The sequence below is a fragment of the Amblyomma mixtum genome, chromosome 7, assembly GCF_055824585.1.
Source record: "Amblyomma mixtum isolate Tamu chromosome 7, ASM5582458v1, whole genome shotgun sequence".
Classification (NCBI taxonomy): domain Eukaryota; kingdom Metazoa; phylum Arthropoda; class Arachnida; order Ixodida; family Ixodidae; genus Amblyomma; species Amblyomma mixtum.
In genome coordinates this window covers 82,713,620-82,738,249 of record NC_143018.1, presented here as the reverse complement: position 1 = coordinate 82,738,249, position 24,630 = coordinate 82,713,620, and the positions used below count along the sequence as shown (strand labels likewise).

Genomic DNA, 24,630 nt, shown 5'->3' with positions numbered 1-24,630 from the left:
TATATATATATATAAGGTTAGGTTACTTGTAAACATAAATACCCCCGAAAGCAGAAGGTTTGACAGCCGTCGCCGTAGCTCAGAGGTAGAGCACCGGACGCGTAATTCGGAGGTCGTGGGTTCGGATCCCACCGGCGGCATGTGGTTGTTTTTCTTCTGCTTTTCTAATCAATTAGCTTTAAGCGATAATATATTCAGTAATATTCTAAATTGATCAACAGCACAAAAAATAAATTAATTAGTGAAAAAGAAAAACAAATCCCCTGTGCCTTTTGGTTTCTGTGGCTGTTGGCTTCTGTCATATATATATATATATATATATATATATATATATATATATATATATATATTACATTGTTTTACACTGAAAGCTAGGGTTGTGCTGCCAAACGCTGTTGCTGGGTGAATTTGGCCTCTTTTGTTGTGCCATATCTTAAATGAGGAGACCTATCCGATCTAGCTTCGCGGCCACCACACCCACAGTTGACGCCGCCCCTCACTGGCGTGTTGTCAGCGCTGCGAAGCGCGACCGCCACTATCTGCCTCTGCAGGCTTTCCCGTCCCTGCGGCGCTAACCCATTTGTATAGCGCGAGTTTCCGAACTATAGAAATGACGCAGTCCGGAGGCGCCAGGCTCCAGTGCGGCCAGATACCAAGGGCCCTAAGCCGCTGGCGCAGAGGTGTTGCCGCCTGCCAGGGGTGTCCCACACGGGTGTGGTCTTTACCAGTCCGCTAAGTTATTCCGTGCAGCAGGTTAAGATAAAACAGAATTCATGCGCCCAAAGCGCCTGTACATTTTGCCATACTGAAAGATGATTAAGCTAGCGTCAGGTCATTATAGGCGCCTGTGGCCTAGAAGACGCATTTGAGCGCTTTATGGCTTTCCCTCTAGGGTGACCAAGTGGTTAACTTGTCCTGGTTGTCCCGTTCCCAGCGTAAACTATTCAAGGTGTTTAAGTCTTCGAATCAAATCGTTTGATATCTTAACATATATATCATTACTACTTTATTATGTCCCATTTGCAGTTAAAATTATTGAATAACGGGGGCGCTGCATTACGGAAACTGTCAAGCGGTGGCAGTGTGGATTTGTTTTGTCGCGTCTTTTCTTTGTACTTGCTTTTTATAAAAAAGGTCATCTGTACCCATTCGTCGAATCTGTCACCGAAATCAAATATGCGGCTCAAGATTGGCTGGGGCTTAAAAAATATATTACCCGCAATAAGCCCAACAGGGACGGTGTTATATAAATGTTGTTCTGTTCCTTTCTAATTCGTTTTTATTTCATTTGCTTCATTCATCCAAGCAACCAGCTACAATAGTGACTACAGTGTCAGAGTAGTCGCCACTAGAGTAAGGAGGAGAGCTGCTTTCGAAGAATTTTCATGCTTATTGTTTAAGTTTCCCTGCTTCGCCAAGCACCAAGCCATGTGGCCTACAGCATAGCCATCCTCACCATCCCCCAAAGTCGAGAATCCTTGAGCTCAAACCAATGACGTAGGCGGAGCGTGGCATGCGATATCGCATAAGTAATAGAATAAGAGGAAAATAAAGGGGGAGGGGGGAACGGATTGGAAAGGAATCAATATTTATGCCGGGGTGGTCAGCACAGCAAGTGGCGACCAGTCTATTACTATCACATGGAATATCACCAAGCGCTTTGAAGGCAATGTGATAATATTATGTACAGTATTTGTCAAAAGTAACCAGGCTCCATGGTTTGCTTCTCATTCGTATAACAGAGCCCTCACGGCTTCCCTAAAGATCAAAAAGTTCTTTGAAGATGAGAACAGGGGTTCTTCTTACCATACAGAGATTTACAGCTTGAGGGCTGCAATAATAGCTTTAATATACGACTGAGAAGAAAAGCGTGCAGCCTGGTTACTTTTGACAAAGACTGTATATCTTTATTCTCGAATTTCTTCCACATGACACAGTTTTGGTGAGAAAGAGCGATAGTGCCAAGCCCTGCTGCCAGGCATTTCAAATACGTGGGCACAGCAGGATCATGTCCAAAACCCTCGGCGCTTCGCAAAAAATTATCGGACGCAGCATCTATAGAAAAGCGCCGATGACAAGATGACGGCTTTCTTTGTTTTCTTTTTTGCTCATTTTTCAGTAAAGATAAAATTAATACGTAAAAGTAAACGAAAACAACCGTCGGCTTATTGTGTCCACGTGTTAGTAAAAAAGAACATTTTCAAACCTGAGTATTTACTGAGACTACAATAAACCTTGGTTTTCTATTATCGGAGAGAAGTGCAGCCATTTTATATTCCTGCGTTCGGAAGCAGTGGACCCCTGCGAACTCACGGGCTCACTATGTAACACAATGTAGATTGTCTGTAACGCGAAAGAAAGTTCTCCCACTGGGTGGACGCTCTCAGAAATTTTAGATAGCCGCACACAGGTTTTCGGTAAGTCACACTCTCACCATGTCAGCATAACCATCACTGATGAAATGAGAGGTCCCTCTGCGTCACTAGAGGCAGAAAATTTGTGCGTTTCTCAGAAACTCTCATCTTGAAGCGAAATATCAGCCTAACATCACACAACAGTCTTTTCTTATTGGGTCTGCTTGTGAGGTATTGCCAGCAAAGAAGTGAATTGGATTTGCCACCATGAGCCTGAAAACAAGAGGCAGTCTTTACAATAGCAATTCAGCCGAGGGAAATGGTCTAGTCCCAACAATCAGCTGAAAAGACGATACCTACTGTGTATAAAAAATTGAAACGATTTAACATCTCAAAGGACCACACTGGGCAAGGTAGACGACGTAGCGGAAAGCGCCGGATTAAATTAAAACATGTGCGGTTCATTAGAAGGACACTGAGGAGAGCTGCATCCAGTTTTTGTTCTCAGAAAAATTGGATTACTTAGACTTTTGTGGCTTTGTTGAAGTTAGTCCGGTAGCAAAACAAGAAGTTATAGCGGAAAAATTGAAGGTAGAAAATGCGACATATTCTTGTGGCCCCTCGACTCAAACCCGAACTTTGAAGGCAATGACGAGACGCTGTTGGGTATCGTGACCGCTGGCCGACTTGGTGGAGCAGGATTGGAGTGGGTATAGTTGACATTTAAATAATATAGGCTTCCAGAGTAGACAAAAAGTACTGACGTCACCGCAGTCTGCTTGAGTAAACGCCTAGTGGCAGTGAAGTCTATATTTACTTTTGTTTTTACTTTTCATAGTTTCTAAAAGCTTCGTTTTCAGTCAGTGCCGCCTGTTTGTCACTACAATGTGGTAATCCGTCGATATAAGTCAACTGTAATCCGTTCCAGGTGTCCTTCGAACAATCACCGATTTCTCAACAGACATCTAATTTTCCCACAGCCTTCATGCGCCTCAGACTAAACCCGTCAGCCTGTGGACAGCTGCCAAATACAGCAGTCATTGAGCTTCTGAGGAAGCAGCTGTGGACACGTACGGCCGGAAATACGTGAGGCATTGAACTGGCACGACATGAAGTAATGCCGGATAACCGGGGGAAGCCATTAATGCTCAATGTCGTGGAGGGTTTCTCTTTTCAGGCGTCATTCTTGTCGGAGCCAACTCACGTCCACACACGGTTGCCGGAAGTCTTTTCCGTAACATGGAGCCTGGGGTTTGGGACCTTGGGGCATACTCACGTACAACTGTGACCTTGCCCCATAAAATTACCATGGGCTCAAACCATTGATGGACGCCCTGAAGAGTGCAAGATTTCGGTATGACCGTGAAGTTAGGAGAGCGTTGCATTCTGTGACCTTGCGCCATAAAACTACCATGGGCTCAAACCATTGATGGACGCCCTGAAGAGTGCAAGATTTCGGTATGACCGTGAAGTTAGGAGAGCGTTGCATTCTGTGACCTTGCGCCATAAAACTACCATGGGCTCAAACCATTGATGGACGCCCTGAAGAGTGCAAGATTTCGGTATGACCGTGAAGTTAGGAGAGCGTTGCATTCTGTGACCTTGCGCCATAAAACTACCATGGGCTCAAACCATTGATGGACGCCCTGAAGAGTGCAAGATTTCGGTATGACCGTGAAGTTAGGAGAGCGTTGCATTCTGTGACCTTGCGCCATAAAACTACCATGGGCTCAAACCATTGATGGACGCCCTGAAGAGTGCAAGATTTCGGTATGACCGTGAAGTTAGGAGAGCGTTGCATTCTGTGACCTTGCGCCATAAAACTACCATGGGCTCAAACCATTGATGGACGCCCTGAAGAGTGCAAGATTTCGGTATGACCGTGAAGTTAGGAGAGCGTTGCATTCTGTGACCTTGCGCCATAAAACTACCATGGGCTCAAACCATTGATGGACGCCCTGAAGAGTGCAAGATTTCGGTATGACCGTGAAGTTAGGAGAGCGTTGCATTCTGTGACCTTGCGCCATAAAACTACCATGGGCTCAAACCATTGATGCAGGCCCTAAGAGTGCTAGATTTCGGTATGACCATGAAGTTAAGGGAGCAAGGGAATCCTGACTGGTATATAGATGCAATTTTTTTTCCTGACGTCATATAGGAGTCCCTGTAGTGGTCTGAGGATGGCACTAGAAAGAAAGGGTATTGTGGGGAAAAAATCGAAAGCACAAGGAGTATATTGTCGAGTTCCTTGCTTGCAAAATTTTTATTTGTTTATCAACTACCCTTCTATGTCTATTGGCTTCTATATGTGCATATGCATTCATTTTGGCCGAAGGTGTGTGCGAGTGGCGATGCTTCTTGTAACATGCGCCTCAATTGATGTGCTGCAATGAAAAAGTTAATGTATTTCCGCATCACCATTTATTTCCTTGCTAAAATCACCTGTAATAAAATGGTTTGCAGTATATACCAAATATGACGTCACTTGCGGAACAGGCTTCTGAAATTTTTACCGTGATCAAAGTAAATCACTTCTTTGTGGTAACATAGGGCGGGGGGGGGGGGGGGGGAGGGAAGGGGAGGCTACTTTACGGCGCAGAGCAAAAGTTGTTCGCGCACGGAACAACAACAGAAATGTCTACTTTTAAGTAAGGAATAGAGCGGTTTTACAGAAGAACAAGTATAATACAAAAGCAATGCACTAAAGAAGACACAATGCTTGCTCAAGATCTGATTAAAGGGCTGAGATTATACAGGATGCACCTCGTTATCAAATAATACGCTAAACCTATCATGTAACGCGTGTGTCTAGACGATTATTACAGAAAGTTATATAAAATATGTCACTGTATCCCACCACAGCCCATAGCCTATGGGAAATGCGTAGTGAAAGCCTCCGGGTAAAGTTCGGTCATTTGGGGTTCCTTCACGTGTTCTGATATCGCGAAACATTCTTTCAGACATTTTTTTAATTCAGCCTACTTGAAAATGCGGTCAGCGCGGCAGGAATTTCATCCAGTGGCACCGGCCTCAACAACAGAGTGTACAATAACAGGTTCAATCAGGTGTTCAGGTCTTGACCATAGGTAACCAGGCTGGATGATTCGCTTTTGAGGCGTATACAGCAATATTTATAGCACATTTTAAGCTCCGATTCTCTGTAAGAAGTGGGCCCCTGCCCTCACCTTTTAAGACCCTTTCATACTGAGTGATAACGTAAGGGCTGCACTGTGTGAGTGGGAAGCAAACATTGCATCCTGGTCACCCTTGTTGAATAGATTAAGAATGGATTAATTTGCATAAAGAAGACCACTGCGTAAAGAAACAAGAACAGACCCAAATAACAGCAATAAATGCAGCAACTTCCGTGGTAATGCTGTTTTTGTCCTACGAGCAGAAACAAAAGGCAGAGAAAGATTAATAAACAAGATATGCTCTGTGTCAAGTTCCTCCATCTGCAAACGAAGTCGTTATTTCCTGTTAAAATGTGCATGGCCATGGATAACAGCACAGTTTTAACGGTCTACTTGTGAGGAATATACAAAATATTTGCACGCGAAATTCAATGAACGGTACTAAACGATGCGTCCATTTTTTGAAGAACATTTGCAAATTAGATTCAATGCACGTCACCACACAGGTAAGTGTCTGTAAACCATGGAAGATTCTCTGCTTACCTGCTGATACATTTGGTAGAACTCTTTTACAATGTTGAGGCCCACAAACGCTAGGACAATGACAGATGTCAAAGCAACCATGGTGGCCTGCATCAGAAGAAAAGTTTATTGCAGCTTCGATTTTTGGTTGTACAAAGAAACTTCAAAGGCAAATTTTAATGTTAACATTTTTGTGTTGCAGCTTTGAGCCTTGAGTATGTTATATATTGTTCCCCACGAGCAGGTGACGCTACAGTATGACTTATGGTACCCCTATTTATTGCATAAAATGAAGAGCGAATAGAATGGTACACGAAAACTTACAGATGTATGCCCCATACTTGTTGCATGAAGCTGGATTCTAGTGAGCGATCTAGCGTTCAGAATTACTCTTACTCGTGCAAGTAGGTGTACGTTGTGGTTCATAGCCTCCACTTATTTTAATAAAAGAACACTTGATATAACATTATGGTGTCGAGCGGTTAAAAAGCTTCCTTGACTGTTTCTTGCGAAACAAAGGCAAAGTAAAGTTCGGTATAATAAATATAACGACTTCACTGATTTCTCCATGGAAGGGATTAAATAAGACATCCTCCATGACTAGCAGCTAAGTAGATTGGTCTGGCCAGTTGAACTGTGGCGAAGTTCTCGAATCCTTCGTTGTACGGTACTTACGGTTGATGGGTGTACGAAAGCAGTGGCAAGGTCTTCTGATGTCACTTGAGTAAAGTTTTCCCTCTCAGTCTTCTCACTCATTAGCTGAACAGCATTTGTTGTTAGAAAGGCTAGAAACACGGTGTACACGGCGAGGTTCAGCATGTGAAAATACATTCCATACGAGTTCCTGAAAGAAAAAACCATACAATTTTGTTGAAGTCAATATGGCTAGGCGCTTCCTAACAGGGCATTTAGGCAGTTCATAATAGGTATAGATGCTGCGTGCCACAGAGTTCATTTCTTTTTGCGTAAAAAGTCAACACCGCTCGTGTTTGTTGGCTTTGTTACATTACAATCCGTTTCTGCACAAAGCATGCTTTACAGGCATGTATGTAACTTTCGCAGAAACCGGTAACTAGATCTTACGGAGGGCTTTTTTTACAGGGAAATAATTACGGAAGGCATTCGGTGAGAATTAAGAAATCAGAGTAAACGGAGGCGTTTTAAAACAGGCAGGCAACGTGTGAACTGTGCTCTTCCTTCGGTGGTCGAAATTTCCGTAGCCCTCCACTACGGCGTCCCTCATAGCCTGAGTTGCTTTGGGACGTTAAACCCTAATAAACCAAACCAACTACTAAACAGGTACTATTAAAATAACTTTGAACTGTTGAATTGAACAGTCCTTTGCGGACTAGATGTATGTATGCCATTGATAGTAAAAAAAAAACATTGAAATGTATCTGTGTTACTGAAGGCGTATATCTATTCGATGTTACCTTTTGTATTTATTATTGCTTTCGATGAAAAATGCTAGCCGGTTATTGCAGCGTTCAGTGAATATTTCATACCTATTACACAATGGAATTGGTTTGTACAAAAACTGTACTGCCTAGCAGCTGCGAAGTTAAAGGAGGCTGCGCATCATAGCTTTTCTCGAGCTCCTCTGTCCACATGTTTTTTCACTAGCAGAAATAAACGAATTTGAATTGAAATTCATAAAGGAGACTGGCTAAAGGTAGTTGCTTAGCTTTTAATGTTCACGAGTTTTAAAGCTAGCCTTCAACGGTCGTGAGGGCATCGTAGAGGTTATATGTTCGGCATATTGAAGGGGAATATGATTTGGCGCAAAGACCAGCCCTAAAAAGCAATGTATTGCCCCTAATCCTAATAAAAAGCGTTTTTATCCTTTTTCACTCTGGCAGAAGAATTGTTTCTCAGCATACAGATGTAATTTACAATAACCGGCCTATTCAGCATGCTACCAACACAAAATTTTTGGGTATTGTGATAGATAGTTATCTCAAGTTTGATTTACACATCCGTTCAATAATTAAAAAAGCCTCATACGGCCTGCATGCACTTTCCAAATGCCTAAATTTTTTCCCCGTTGATGTGCTTGTTAACCTTTATTACGCCTTTGTCCATTCACATATTAATTACTGTGTATCTGTTTGGGGATGCACATATTCATCTCACATCGCCCCCTTATATGCTTTTCAAAAAAGAGCTCTTCGAATTGTCGCGCAAAACATTCAGCATACTCATCCGGATGAATTATTTGCCGTTCTTGGTATCCTAAATGTATATGACCTAGTAACTTATAATACCGCTTCCTTAATTTATCAGATAATTCACAACACACTCAATTTAACTACAGTATGTCTTCGTCACTCATTACGCACGAACACGTCTACTACAAGACATCGGCTCTTGCTTCCTACAATACATACAAATTATGGTCGACAAACGTTGCAATTTACGGGTCCTTATCTGTGGAATAGTCTTGAATATAACGTTCAAATTTCACCTACACTTCATGCCTTTCAGAAACAATTAAAACATTTTCTACTAAATTCAACCTAGTCTACATTCTTTAGTGCTGTGGTTTGTGTTTTTCTTTTCTATAACATGTTTATTTGATATTGTCACTAGTATCCAGTGCCTACCGCTGTAACATGCTTATTGTCATATAGTTGCGTTATTTGTTGCTGTCATCTACGTCATATGTAATAGCTTATAGTGGTCGGGACCCTTAAACAAATTTTGTTGGGTCCCTGAAATTGTCTGTTTGTATTTCATGTTTTATGCTAAATAAATACTTTCTTCTTTCTTTTCTTCCCCCCCCCCCCCCTCCCAGAAACAAAACTACTGGGGTACACCTCACTTGTTCGTTCTAGGATAGAATACGGTAGAATTAACTGGTTGTTCTGCGCCAAAAAATACAACGGTGAGATTACAAAGTGTCCAGCGAAAAGCAATAGATATAGAAGTCATGGTTTGCCCACAATGCTTCTCCAAACCTCCGGCCTAACTAGGATTTACATATAAGACAGATTACTTTGGCTTAAGTAATTTTTCTGTCTACTTAATTCAAAGTAAGAAAGTGATAAGACAAGATAACTGCTTGAGCGAAATAACATGAAACCGAATGCAGATTTCATTGAGTTGCATTCAAGTTCGCTTTTTCTCCCACATGTGATCTGAGAGTCGGACGCACTATCTTTTTAAACTGCAAGCCAGACGCTACCTGACACATCAGCGTCGCACGAGATGGGACAAATTCGAAATTCTTTATGACAACTTTCTCCCTATGTGCGGCAGCTGTGCTCTTACGTAAACCAAAGAGAAGTTGATTCTCTGGCGGTTCTTTGTTTTTTGTGAATTGAGCTCAATATTCTACTTCGTCTGCAGTTTCAAGATTTCCTCCTCATTTCTTTCAGCACTCACCATTTCGTCTCTAGATACTTGACACACAGAGGATGGGACAGCAGTTCTTCCCGGCCATATCTCACCATTATCTGGTTGGAAGTAAAAAAAACAGCACGAAAGTTTAAGAAGTGTTCATTGACACCGTCATCATGACTTACATTCATCACAGGAAGCGGTTGATCAGTTTCAGGTACAATGTCCCCAACACCTTCTGTATTTTGAAGGGCTTGAAAGCTATGTTTTACCTGGAAGTAGAAAATACGTCATGCTTTATTCCACCCGAGTCAATATAAAAAAATGTTTCTCGTTATTAGTTCACAAATCTATCTATAATAACATTGGCCTTACATAATACGAAGTGGAATCATGGCTGTATTTGGATTTGGTGATTCCTCTGTCCAAAACAGCCTGAAAGAATAAAGCACCGCATTAGGAAAACGTTTAGAGCTTCGAGAGCATTTCTGTGTTATCAGCATCGGAAACTTAACAACTGCTATTATAGGCTCTGAATACGTCGGATAACAAATTTAACACAAAAATAACACAATTATCGCAGTAAGCTTACTTATCAAGAATCCTCACAAGAAATTTGCGGGCAACTGTAGTTGGAGGTCTGGCATTGACTATCTTTTTAGTGCACCTGGCTTTGGCTGAAAGCGGGACAGGTTTGTAACTTTGCTGGACCCGTTCTTGTAATGTAAACACCTGGATTTAAACCGCAAGGATTGCGATTTTAATCTCGGTGAATTCTTTTGATCATGCCGTTTTATGCCCTGAGGCAATAAACATCGCATTAAAAAAAAAATAGAGATCAAAGTTCCGTTCACTGAACTCTGTCAGAGCAACAAGAAAGCATTAAATTCGGGACAAATACATGCAATGCTTTCCGCCACCCTCGTAGTTTCTGAATTGTACTGCGGAAGAAATACTACCGTTACATGGACGCTGCTAATACCGTTATGAAATTTCAATTGACGGGGTTGGCGAATGGCAGGGTTCAAGAAATCAGTAAGGCAAGGCTTCGAACTATATCTGCATTAGCATGGCTGGTGTTTTGGTGAGGATGCCAAGAGAAATTGATATGCAGTAGTGCTGAATGAATGTGGAGGCTTATGCTAATCGTAGTTTAGCTGGCGTGATGGAGCATTTCAGGCTGTACCACTTACCATCATGACTTCCGGCATGACAGCCGTAAGTCCTTCCACTAGGCACGTGTACCGCTTCGTTCGGCAGCTCATCACTTCTTCACTCCTGTTGAGCGATAAAATGCGATATGATTGTCAAGGCATCATTGCTCACCGGTAACACCTCTTCCCATTTTATTTTTTTTTCTTCGGTGCACTGCACATTTAAGTACTGAAGGCCCACAGTACTAGACTCGAGTGCTTTCCCAAACTGTGCTCATGAAAACACGGGTCGCTTTGACACTTTCTCTGGCACTACGTAGGAACTGAGAAGGTAGGCACTGTTCGATATTGCTGAACTGGCGTATTTAATATTTTTACGCTTCAACTTAAGCACTGTAAGCTGAGCAGATCTTACATTCGAAACTTTGAAAGCGTCAACCGCTGCCAGATTTTCTTGTTATTAAATTATGCGTATCACTGTGAAAATTCTTACTCTCGCCTTTCTCGCTTTTACAACATCTGTAATTCGAACTCGCCAAACAGAAACAATCTAGGAGGTGTTTTTGTCATGACAGGAAATAATAAAACGCGGAGAAGTGTCAGCTCTCTTTCTTAATACTCAATAGCTAAGCGAGATTTTAACCTTTCTCATCGCGGCTTTTAAAAACCGCGAATGCTAATCATTAGAAACGTTCAGATGAGATTGGACGAGGCTGAGAGTATATCTGGGAGTCTGACCTGGACGGATGCGTGACCATGACCATGGCCACCTCGCTGTGCTTGTAGTGCAGCGCGTAGTCTATGGGCGTGAAGTCCTGCTCGTTGTGCGATATCTTGCAGTTGAGGCTCAGCAGAAGGGAGGCCGTGTTCGCCTTGTTGTGCATGGCGGCCAGGTGCAGCGCCGTGTTCTGCGCGCGAAGAACATGAAACAGAATGAAATAGAAAAGTATTCGATTGGTTGCTTCCCTCGCCTTTCCTGCCCCCCCCCCCCCCCCTCCCAGGACAATCAAGTGCGAGTGTCCCCACCAAAGATTTGGTCCGAACCAACGTGTATGGGGACAATAGTTTTCCATGTACAGTCGTATACAGACCTGTGAGGAGCGGTCGAACTCCGTGCCGTCTGCGCTCCGCAGCGCGCAGAGCGACCTCTAGCGGCGCGCCTGGTTCCAGATAGAGCGTCTTTGAGTATCGTCTGAGCATCAGATATGAGCTATGTCGAACCAAGCGAGGTGACATAAGGTGACATAAAGTTAGAAGTGTAGGAAAACATATTAAGGCGAAAGCCTTTAATGGCTCATACTGCCGCCCGTTAACAAAACGTGTCACACGCGTTTGACTCGGGAACTAAAAAAGAAGAAAACCAATGGTTGCTTCAGATAGAGGAGGCAAACATGACCCTAGAAGCCATGTTTTATGACTGTAAATTAGTTAGTTAATTAATTATAGGCAGGAATGTCGAAATTGCGTCCAAATAGCACGGACGTCGATATAGCCACGGAAATGGTATGACGTCACATACGCCGCAAGTCGTCACGGCACAGTGAAAATTGTCACAGAATGGTCGGAAAAACGACTGATCTGTGTTAAATTAGATGGACAAATGCGTAATTAAGCGTAATTAACACTTAAGATCCTCGAAAAATGTATAATTTTGGTATCGATATAGCCACGGGAACGGTGTGACGTCACATCCACCGTGAAGTCGTCAGGGCTTAGTGTCCTCGGCTTTCGTCTCTCAACACTTTAGCTGCCAAAGTGTCGTCGAATTTTGTTTTTTCAAGAAAATGACAACATTTAATAACAATTTACAACACAGCCGAGCATGGTGCCAACTGTCGCCACCCCCTTTCAAAGGGCATGCTCTTATCTTTCATCCATCCGCCCAGCGCAGACGGCACGGAGTTCGAGCTTCTAGACAAGTCTGTGGACGAATCTACAAGTATCGCTGTGAAAGCAAGACTACCACGTAAAGACAGATGTAGGATAAAAAGACAGGAACAGCTCAGGCCCGTTAAAACTACAGAGTTACGATCTAAAGGATTCGATAAGAAGAAAAGTTGAGAGCTATAAGATTAAGGATCAGCGTGATGAAATTGAAAGAAGACATAAACAATGTTGGAAGCACAGTTACAAGCTACAGAACGTTGCAAGTGCAGATAATTTGAAAAAGAGCCAAAATAACGCCGTAAGGAAAGCAATGTCTCCAAGTCGTGTGAACCATGCAATATTTCAATGCACATTGTGTCCTACAGAATCTTTAATTCGGCACACTGTGCTTGATAAACAAGAACACAACACCCAGTAGTCAAAGACGCGTTATACGTAACTTACATGTTTTCCACTAGTGCGATCCGTTTAGTGCTTTCAGCCCATATTTCTTGTGCTTTCGTAGTTTTGCATCTTTTACTCAGCGAATTAGACAAACTGACCGGAATGAAGCATTCTCCAAATGCACACGTACTGCGCTATGACTCTACTATGCTTGAGTTCAACGTCGTGGCGCAAGCGGTATTTAAGAAATCCACACGTTTCTGACTCCCCAGCCAAGCAATTATATAAATAACACTACGGGTAAACTGCACCCGGTTCGGATTCGTCTGGGACGAACGACAAAAATACGCCGCCATTTTGGCACACGGCGAAGCGCGGCTGGTTGTAACTGCCAGCCGTACGGTGTAAACGCTCACGACAGTTTTTGTTTCCGAGCTGGAGCTCGCTTTGGCTATGTATATTACACGTGCGATACGCGTCGGTGGAGACACGGAGCGGAACGCGCGAATGCATTCTAATTTCCGGAGGAGAAAACAACCACGCTGCGCACTTCAAGCGTAGAGCTTCCGTCCGCACAGACTGAGAGTAGGACCATCCACAGCTGCCCGGACATTAACGTCGCTGGCATGTTTTTCGCCCATATCGCGGCTCTTCTGAACAAGGCGCTGTCGTCCGGAAAGAACACTGGCAACGTTTGCGATGAAGCACAGCTTCTACGGGCCGCGGAAGGTGTAATGTCGCGTTTATGGCCGTTTCAGCGTTTGAAGCCGTGGCCGCTCGTTCCCTGCAAAAGTTTTCTACAAACCTCGTCAGTTTGTTCAGTCTCGGACGCTAGGACATTTGTTCACGCACTACTTTGTGTTTTGGCAGCAACCTCTCTAGTATTTTGTGAAGACCTTTCTCCTAAACTGAATGTTTTCTCTTCAGTGATTGTTGACAGCGTCATTGTTGACAGCTGAACAATTAGTGTTACTTTCCAACTGCAGTATCGAACAAGGAGCTCACATACCTAGCAATTCTGGACGAAAGAATTTTTGAACGGGAAACCGTTTATCAACGCCGTTTTTTTCGTATATTGTAAGATTTCATTATAACAATCAATATATCCGCAGAACTCCTTATGGCAGTCTTGTATATTTTTTTTCTATTCACAATTTGCTATCCTCAAAAGTGTGCCCAATTGGTTTTCTATGGCAGTCTAACAATTCGATGCGATCGATGGAAGCACTGTAAAAGAAAGATTTTGCGACTTATTAAAAAAAGAATGGCTGTGGCTCAGCTTGGTTAAGCCCAGTAATTGCGAAAGCAATATCCGTAGCTACGCCATGGTTCAGCTGGTAGTGTAGCTGGTGGTGGTGCTTGTGGTTAGACTTGTGGTGAAGCATCGGTTATACAATCCAATTCAATCCATTCCATTCCAATCTAATCCAATCCAATCCAATCCAATATGCTAATATGGTAGCTACCAGCCTCGCTACGCGACAGGCTGAAAGTGCAACTAGTATTGCTTTTGCAATAATAATGGCCATTATCTTCAATATTTCTATAAGAGTGTCTTACAATTTTCTAATTCTCAAAAATTTTAAGGTATGGTATGAGTGAAATTAAAAAATTATTGTTTCAAAATGCGGCTCTTTCACCGTGTTTCAGTTTACTGCGTTTAAAATTTTGCCTGAAATCTTTTTGATTTTGGTTTCCTATATAAAGCTTCTTGATTCGTAGCGCTAGGCATCCAAAGTTAACGATGTGCAAGGTGGATGCAAAAATCTGCGCGGGGTACGCATTTTGCAAAAAAAAAAAAAACAATTTACGGACTGCGGCCAAGTGCTGCAAGCGTGAATTTGTAGCCACTTAGACCGACGCAAGCGGCGTGAAATTGAATGGCGCGTTCTGGTGGTCTTGCACAAAACTGCACGTTTAGCCACCTGTCAATTCCAGTCTGTTTGCTCTGGCGAGGAACAGATTTCTTTTTTGTTCTTGTCTTTTTTCTATCTTTTTACGCCTTTCGCGGCAGGTAAACTGTTGTCCGTAACACTTCGGATATTTTGAATCATATGCACTAGCGAATCAAAGAAAGAGCGGTTCTTTGCTGTGCGCCACTCAGTCGCAGATTAGCTTCACTACACCGTCTTCGTAGACATTTTTGTATAATCCATGCATAACTTCCATCTATCGCGCACCGATGTGGGCGCCTATGCGTCAAATCATGACAGAAATACGATGTGGTCTTGCCGTTATCTGGAACGTTCTGTTCAGCCTATCCGCTAAATTATATAAGTTAGAAATTAAGATCTAGATATGTATCGGGCTCTAGCTAATGAATAACACTGACAGCAAAGCTATCAGGGGTCGAAGCGCCCTAAAAGCGAGATGCAGACACCTAACATTTGCTGACAGCGTAGGTTCACTGGCCCATATCGCGGCGGTAAATCTATTAATCTAATCTAATTTGCCTCTTTGTTAAATGCATATTTTTGTTTCAGCAGAACAAAACGCAAGAAGCGAGCTGCGCGCGGATTTTTTTTCTTTGGTCTGGGGTAGAAACGAGATCGGAGAAGCCATGCAGTGCGCTATGCGTGATTCTCTGGCACTGATAACGCAAGCATGCAAAGGGGCTTGCATGCTATTACGAAAACTGCCTTTTGTTTTATTGCGCTGTGTTTACTTTGGCCTTCGCATCTGCGAACACATAGCACGGAATTATCCTATGTGTTAGGTACATGGGCAGTTTCGTTGCTATATTTCAACGCTCAGAGTAGAATCGCTCCTCTGGAGTAAACATCTAGGCGCCGTTACGTTTTCTACCTACAGCACATGCGTGAAGTACCCAGGACACAGGGCCTGCTTTAGAACAGTATACTCGGTCTACTACGCACCTGTGAAGCTACTACAGTCACGGGGGTTAGGAAGAGGCTCTACCTCGTTCTGTACAGAGTAGGAGCTTCAGGGCATTCGTAGATGTCGCACTACAACGTAGATGTCGCACTACAGCCCATGCGGGCTGGGAACTTGTCAGCAGCCTTGCAAGTACAGTGGTGAGCAGCCTTGTCTAGAGCGCTCGGGCGGTGCACTTCATTGCAAACAAATCCAGATTTTGTGGCAGGCTCTAGGGTCCAGCTGCAACGCTTGCACGGAAGTAGCGCCAGATAGCCTCGTAAACAAAGCAGGCACGAAAACTTTGCCCTGTAATGAGGAGCTGCTCTCTAATTTCGGTTTTTGTTACCAAGTGCGCACTGCTCAAGCGCTCTAGACAAGGCTGCTCACCACTGTACGTCACGTAAGCTATACATGCTTCATGGCGCGTCAGAAACTGTAGTGGCGTCTTTGACATAGTGCCTATACGGAGAACAAAAATTTTGCGTCTCGAAGCGCATATTTTGACTCCAGTATTATTGCGTAAGGTTTAAGATTGTTTATTTCTACCTTTACATCAACCTTCGATCCACACTCTTAGAAGCGTTTACTAAAGCGGTTTGATTAGATGCCTTCACGCCAAGCTGCAAAACACCAGTTCCCGCTTAGGAGAATTCTTCCTTCAGTGCGTTGAATAAAACATGGTCCAATCGGACGACGCCCGCAGTACGCGTTTCACGTACGCCACGTGACTGCATAAAAACAGAGCCTCGCGGTTTCGAACGAGAATTTCGGTTCGCAGATATGAGATCAAGAAGGGAAACTGCGATGGGGGGCTGCACGAAAGAAGCGTTTCGCATTCTTGGCACGTGACACGAGCGTGAGAAAAATTTAGACAGTTTTGAGGGCGCCGATAAGAGCGGGAGCAATTTATTTTGAGCGCCGCTCGAGCAGATGCGTTTCCATGCATTTCGTGGCGCGCAGCCAGGACAGAGCATGAAAGATGAAAAAGTTGCGTTTAAGGACCCGCGTAGACGTAGAGACGCAATAGAGTGTAGAGGGTGGCTACGCTACACCAAAGTAGGTTGGATTAGTTGAATCGCTTAGCAGTTGGCCGCATAGCCACGTAAGTGCATCTCCAAAGCGAGAGGTTTCAGGGAACAGAAAAAGGCTAGCATTTCTGTTCTTAGAGATGCTCGTCAGTGCAGAACTTCACCTTTGAGTAGAGCACAAATTACCGGCTGCTTAATTAAGGCAGCTATACGGCCAGACATCACCCGGACTCATTGACGTCAGGCGAGCAGATTCAGTTAAAATACAAACATTGATTTTGGTCTATTATCAAAAGCAAACTATATTTTTTTCTTTTTTTTTTTGGACTGAAGTTTTTCAATGTTATACCGTGTACAGTTGTCGAGACTTAAATTTGTCCCCTGTGTTCGGAACTGAAAACACTATCTTCGAAGCTCTGTCGTGCCTAAGTTGCTATTGGAAGAAGCAACATTAATTTTGAGTTACTTCTTTTCTGAGTGCGAAGTGAAGAACTTGTATACTAGCGAATGAAAAGAGGACGAACCATTATTCGTGCTCCGGTGCGAACTCTGGATTACACTGCGCGTTCATTATGCGTGCCCTGCGTTTTGCTAAACGTGGCTCCTATTTCGACAACTTTCTTTTTGTCTGATAAGAGGCTCAGAACAGTGTAGAAACAAGCAAAGTGCCGGTCAGTACTAGACTTGCATTCACTGCATTTAAACGCCCTCTGCTTGTTTCTCTTCTAAACTTGTATGCTAGCAGAACTTTACATAGATGCAAAATGATGTCGAGCGATTGATATTGTTAAAAGAACTATTTTTGCAACGAATTTATGAAAGTAGAGTACTAAATCCGAAAAGAACTTTTAGATGTTGTGAGAACGTCTCTCATGCTCACCCCGTCTCTGTCAGTTTGGTCCAGGAGGTGCGAATGCACGGCCAGCAGTTGTTCCATGGTGTGGGTGAAGCCATTGGTGACTGCGTAGTGCAGAGGCGTCCTCCCTTTGTGATCCCTGAGTAAAAAGGAATCAGTAACGATGAGCAAAGCCGGCTGTAACTTTCTATATTGTTTTCCTCGACACGGAACTGCAGCATCTTTCTTGAGTTGAATGTTTCCAGTAAACATAGGCGCATGTTTTGTGCTTAGATGGGACATGCTGTCTAAGAGTGAGAGTGACATTAAGCGAAACCACAATTAAGGCTACCGCTGCAGGCTAGTTGGTTCGACATAAAAGAAAGATATGTCGAGAAGGAATTTCTGTGTCGTCATCCCTCGTCTTCGTCTCCTCTTCGGACTCTTCCTTTCCATTGTGCTAAGCAATTAAAAGCAGATAACTATGCAACAGGAACTGCTTGGGTACACAACAGTACATACTGCAGCCCCTATTGGGGAATTCATGGCGAGAAATAAGTAAAAAAAATCAACTTTGTCTACTTGCCTTCAGTATTTATTTCATCATATAATTTAAAGATGGCTGCTTCCTTTCTCATTTTTATTGCGAGTCAACGTAAAACTGCGATCTAATTACATGAGGACAAAACAGTCCTGCAAAGAATTCTGTTTGCACCATAGGCTGTATATTTGATGCAATTAAAGAGCAACTTCTTCCTCTCACAATCTTTTGTTGTTTAAGTTGCAAAATACGGGAGTGTCGCTTCCTTTGTGGTACCTTTAGGTTCGGGAGAAGAGCTCTTATATGAACGTTGATGAGAACTCTCTATTGCAGGAGTGCAGGAGGTTAACAATTTGTAAAAATGGCAATGCACACTACACACACAAGAAGATTACATCCAACATGGTTTAAAACGTAGCGCGAACAATGTGATAGGCAGTAACTAATAAATTGAAGCAATGTACAATGAACACCACACAAAGAAAAAATGTGGCACCGATAGCTGTTAAAAATGAGTTTAATGGAAGAGACCGCGTTATGCCAGGAAGTGTCATGTTATGGACTAATAGTTGAGGGCATGCAATTTCTCCATAATATGGAAGTCTTTCCGTTAGGTACGACATGACAGCTGGTGCTGAGGGCTTTGCACCACATTCTGAGTGTTGTACTATGCCACCCCAGGTGTTGCATATAGCATGGTACACCAGCTGATGATCAAACTTCATGGCAATCGATGACGATCAAAACAACCTCCCTGTTAACCGCCGTAACTGCGCCTAAGCCACATGCATGCTCGAATGCGAAGGGAAAGAGGACAACTCTACATCTCTTCATCTTCTCTTGATGTTTCACATCCAGTTTAGTTTACATTTTCTTCTATATTGAAGCGGGTAAACGACGACGGCAATGAGCGATGGAACGAGTGGGAGAAGACAAAGACGACAACGAAGTTGTGAGTGTGTTCTCGATGCCGCTCGCAGCTGTTGCTTTCTGCCTGTAATTATCTGTAAATTTATTCTTTCCCGCAACAATATCTTTTACGGACAGTGAACAACCATGGTTCTTCTTTATAAATAGAGATCTTCTGTATCACTTCTGGGTCTTATCCAACTACGCTACAATTAGTGTAAGACAAAAATCTTATCTATATCCTTCTAAATGTTGCGCTACATGTGACATTCCCCATGGCCGCTGCCCATTGCTAAGTCACTGTCACTGTTGTCTCTCTAGGCCTCTGCCGATAATGGGAAACAGAACCCATTGCATCTCCTATTTCTTCGTTTCGGCAAAAGTCAAACGAAGCGAGTTCACTGCAGAGAACTCAATACCTCTGGTGAAACCTGCAGTATTCACCATTACTGAGCCCAGGTTTCTCGCTTCAAGTTGCATGCGCTGAATGAAGCTGCGGAGCGATCAAGAAGCGAAGGCCTTGGCTACTCAAGTCGAGTTGCCTTTGTTCGCAATAATCGGAATGCTAGGAAGGTTGTTTATCTGAATGTAATTTCTCGGTCCTGATTTGGCTTGCAAGGTGAACAAAAACAGCACGTCACGAAGTTCCTTGTCTTGTGCAATTATAAAAGTAGGAAGTCATTTCAGATTTCTTCGTGAAGCTTCAACATGCGAAAATATTTTTTGCAATAAATCTCGCCGCTGCGCGATCTGTTCTCAGACACAACACAAAGTTTAGAGATAGGGCAAGAGAAGATAAGCGCGAGATTCAGTTATGAAATAGACCACGATATTTTTTTTTTTTTTGAGACAAGCTTCTCGAACAGGCTGACCAATTGCAAAGCATCTAACAGAAGTCTTTGAGAAGCTTAGTGAGTAAAGGTTAACTTCTATGAAGGTTCTCGCTATAATGTACAGGGGAGGATGCACTTGTGACGTAAGCGGGTCCTTGAAGGTTTCGCCACCTAAGGCGCCTCGCGAGGAGTTTACACTTTCGCTATACGGGTAAGCGTTATTTTTCGTCGGTGCTGCAAGTGTACATAAAGAGCAAAGTTGCCATTCTCCTCTGCAGGCGCATGAAAAATACGCGATTTTTTTGTTTCAACCTACAGGATTCCTCTCCCTACTGTTATTTCAGAACGGCTGCGTTAGAGTTGCTTGATGAAACTAGACTTTACTAAGCTTATTTTGAGGAAACGGTGTGACAGTTGAAAACCCTTGACAAGTGTTGCGAGACAATAATCCGCCCGGCTTTAACAATGCCGGGTTTTGTTCCACAGTGCCATGGATTTCGAGCACTCGGTTCTAAATTGTAAAAGGACATGCACTCAGAATTTCGCTGCTACGCGAGAAAGCAGTAGTTACGAAAACGGAACACCTTTCTTAGTGTGGGAGTGGTGCTGCAAATCACAAAAAAAAAGGATGATCCGATTTCAGAGCTCGAGGATTTATTTGAAGCAGCATCAGCAAAAAAGTGTTCTCGCTGATGGCAACCCTGAGGCCTTGCTTGAGGAACGCTGTCAGTAGCAGAAGCGACATCCAATTTCCTGCGTAGCGCGGGATAAGCCAGAGGATATAAAGAAGTCCGAGCGCAATGTTGCCTGTCCAAAAAAAATCTGTACGATCGGCTTTCAACTGCAGCGCCGAAACTCGATGACAGACGAAACGTAGCTGATGACTTTTCTTTCTGGAGTCTACGGGACGAAATTCACTTTCTTTGTTGTCGATACCTCCACTTTGAATGACACCAGGAGCGAACCAATGCTTTTGGGTGACATTTCAACGGGGAAGCATATTTATTTCGTCACTCAGGAGGCCCAGAACTGTAATTTTTCTAGTTTTGGAACGTAAGCAACGTTTTAACGCATCACAACTATCCAGTGCTGTGAGATCGGCTCCAATTGAAAGACGAGTTCCGAATAACGAAGATCGAAATTCTCTGTCGAAGCCGGCTTGGCTTTTGTAGTGCACCTAGCCTAATGTTGATTTTTCTTGCTCAATTTTTCTGTATTTAAGGCGGGATTCACAAAGAATGTACCCTCAAGGAAAACTATGCCCCCTGTCTCCGCTTATGCGTAGTCACCAGCTTTCATACACGCCTGAATTTCTAGAGACGGTCAAGCACAATACTAAACATTATGTTAATCTATCTACTACCACAAAGAACTGACTGAAATAAAAATATTACCGGATCTTTGCGCCTCTTTGAGAAAAAATAAAGAGAACAAAAATTACATATCAGTTACGCACGGCTGCATTCCGATCTAAAGCGAGTGAAAGTGGACCAGATTCTGTTGAGATGACGGCATTGTTGAGCGGCGCCTGGTGCCCCAGGATCGGCAGATTCGAGTAATCTTCGGATGCGCACAGGTGTGACACCTAGCTGTTGAGTTGTTACACATGGCACATATCTCAATGAATTCAGATCTACCGCTGCGAAGTTCCGACGCCAGCGCTGAAAGTGCTTCGGTTGTAAGGGCACCAAATATCGTTGGAACCAGAATCTGTTCAACCACGTTGAGCCTGAGTGGCTGAACGGATTCGCGCACGTCTCACGCTCGTATTAACAGGTAGTGCTGTTCCACCTTGCAAACCATGGCACTTGTACCGCGGTACCAGCGGTGACGGCATGCCGCTAGTCCCTCCAGCCTTCGTCAACGCCGCTTCTAACGGGCTCTTTCGATGCTCTCACCACTTAGTAGCCTTCCAGGAATGCGCCTCGACATCCAGTGACTTCCTGCGCTTACCACACGGCCCGGCACAGGCCACTGACAGTTATGGCACGGACAAAACCTCCAAAGAAGTATCTTGTTGCTGCTTTCGACGTTGATGCTCAGCGGCAATTACAAATGGCGGCAACGCTCGAACTAGCCCCTGCGCCCATCAGCAACACTTTCAGCAGTGCGCGCAGCGGTATCTTCGTTATGCCGGCGCTTGCGGTTGCGCTGTCGACGTAAAAACGTACGAGAGCAGTTCATATTTTGTCCTTTTCCTCCGGTCGCTGTTCCTGTGGCTGCGAGTCTACCATAGTACTATTAGGAAAACTGCCGAGTCACCCAACCGCACCTCAAAGTACAAGACCAAAGCTTAAGATCAGTTCTAGGTCATATGTCAAGATCAAATGCCAGGGTGAACGGTCATGGCCAAAGTTCAAGGCAAAAGGTGGTCCACTAAGTGGACCACACGTGCTAAGGTATATGCGCATAGCAACACTAGCTATGACTTATGTCAAGGTCGTTTCAAGGTCATTCGGAGGCTCACGGCGAAATGTGTCCCAGCTATGGTAGTGCAGCGTTCGCTACAAAACTGCCGCGTCAGCCAACCGCACCTTGAGCTACCTTCGTCGCCTTTAGGAGCGCGCACACCCGTGATGACATACCCGCCCTCGCTGCCGTGGTGTTAAGCGTGTGAAATGGCGTTACGGAGTGGCGCGCGGCTTCGTCGTGGAATGTCTTCCACAGATAACTTTCGCTCTAAAACAAGTTGCGGGCTGACACTTACAGTGCTTCCGGATGATGTGCTGGCTGGTTAATGAGAAGGAGCCTTTCTGCTTATTATAAGGTTGAAACGACGTACAATAATAGTTTCTCTGCAGGCACATTGTCGCAATAAAGAAAAAAAGTAAGCCGCATAAATCATTCGTGGAGGGTAAGTATGAAGACATGTGCAATGAGAAATTCGGCAATTTTATTGCAGAACGCGTGCATTAAATGACTCGAAACCCTGAGTAGGAGGCTTCTCGTCTGTGTAGCTAATGCTGCAAGGCATCGGTACGTTTTTTTTGTGTGTTCTTTGTTTATCGCCATCGATACGCGGCTCAAGCACTTCTTGTTTGCTTCGCGCGACAGGACAAGATGACCGCGGAATGACTTGTTCGCAGGTGACAGCTTCTGAAATGTTCAAGGTTGCTGTCGCTGTTGAGACTTTTTATCTATAAAAGCCACCTGATCACGCCTCACGGGTCCTATGACCAAACTTTTCTTCTGTCAGGGGCAGAATGGAGGAAGGAGAGAAAGGGTAACGGGAATAGGGAAAGTGCCGGGCAACTGTCAGGCCCTTTTCACTGCTTTAACGGATACCGGAGATTACTGCACCTCTTTGTGCTTATAAAGTATGTCTAGTTGCTCACCAGCAAGTAAGACGAGAATTCGGTCGGTGTCAAACTGTTAACAGCGGTAAAGAGATGCAGTACGAATTAGAAGGAAACAAAGGGGCTGCGGCATGATGGTTGCGGAATAAGTGTGAAAATGTTTAGGGTTAGCGAGCCGCACTACAATGTCCTGAGGGCTGCATGCATGTCCAAGAACTCTGATCAAGAAATTTCGCAATCAACAACGGCCATTCGATTCCTTATAACCGCGAAGTAACTTGTTGCTGTCATAGCCGCTGAGTTGTCTTCTGGTTGCGCGCAAAAGTTTAGAAAACAGAGTTTACCGAGTCCTACGCCAGCCTGACCGTTTACCTTCCACATCGGTGCCGCTGTGAATGGCCATCACACGTGACATTATCCTATGTGGTCTTCTTCTTGCAATGAAGTTCTTTTGCAGCATTATTAGATGGGCGAAATCTTATTCGAGGCGTGAATTCCATCCCTGGTGCTGCAGAGCACTCACCGGTTTTCCAATGGGTCCAAGTTTTTCCTTGGCTTAATTAATGCTCGGCTCCACTCAAAGAAAATGCTTGGAAAATGGGTGACTGACCTCAGTTCATGAAAACCAGGAAACACGTCAGCCATGGCGCTCTTCAACCTTGGCAACAATGAGATAAAAAATTGCAAAGATACTTTGGCAACTGAGTTGTTGAGAGGCGAAAGCCGAGGACACTATGCTGTGGCGACTTCCGGTGGATGTGACGTCACGCGGTTCCCGTGGCTAAAATGATACCAAAATTAGACATCTTTCGGGGATCTTAAGTGTTAATTACGCTTCATTACACATTTTTTTTATCTAATTTGACACAAATCCGACGTTTTTCCAACCATTCTGTGATAATTTTCACTATGCCGTGACAATTTCCGGTGAATGTGACGTCACACTGTTCCCGTAACTCCATCGACGTCCACGCTATTTCGACGCAATTTCAACACTTTTGCCTATAATTAATTAACTAATTAATCTACAGTCATCAAACTTGGCTTCTATGTTGATTTATTCCTCCTCCATCTGAGGCCATCATTGGTTTTCTTTTATCTGCTTTAGTTCCCAAGCTAAACTCGTGTGACCCGCTTTGTTAACCGACGACAGTATGAGCCAAGCCATTAGAGGCTTTCGCCTTAAAATAGTCTCCACATTAAGCAAACGCGAAAATGTGAAATAATGTGCTCTAGGTATTTTTCATCACTTAGACACTAAATCGAAGCTGCCACGCTGTAAGCGGCGGTTCCGGCCTTTAGCTGGAAAAATTGAGGCTACGACTTATTGTGTGCTTTGAATTCACGCTGTTATGTCGCAGGTTAAGACAAAGCTAGGTAAGGGCACGGCTGGCTGAAGCTTCGCTAAACGCGTTTTAATTACCTGGTAACGCTTGATGGAATTTAAGGGGAGCGTTCTGGGTGATGATTAATTTAAAAGAGGACACCCCAAGCGAGACATCCGTTTCACTGACGGTAAATGGAAACTGACCCATTG

General features: G+C 43.8%; 1 protein-coding gene across 1 annotated transcript in view; it reads right to left on the bottom strand.

Annotated features, from left to right (window-relative positions):
• TrpA1 (Transient receptor potential cation channel A1) overlaps nt 1-24,630 on the bottom strand; it is a 174,014-nt gene that overhangs the window by 24,696 nt on the left and 124,688 nt on the right. Inside the window, exons 11-18 of the mRNA XM_089553029.1 lie at nt 17,560-17,674; nt 11,242-11,411; nt 10,543-10,627; nt 9,725-9,784; nt 9,535-9,621; nt 9,395-9,465; nt 6,686-6,854; nt 6,032-6,118 (exon numbers count right to left, since the gene is read on the bottom strand). Of these exons, the coding sequence (XP_089409155.1) occupies nt 6,032-6,118; nt 6,686-6,854; nt 9,395-9,465; nt 9,535-9,621; nt 9,725-9,784; nt 10,543-10,627; nt 11,242-11,411; nt 17,560-17,674 (844 nt within the window). The remainder of the gene's footprint in view (nt 1-6,031; nt 6,119-6,685; nt 6,855-9,394; nt 9,466-9,534; nt 9,622-9,724; nt 9,785-10,542; nt 10,628-11,241; nt 11,412-17,559; nt 17,675-24,630) is intronic.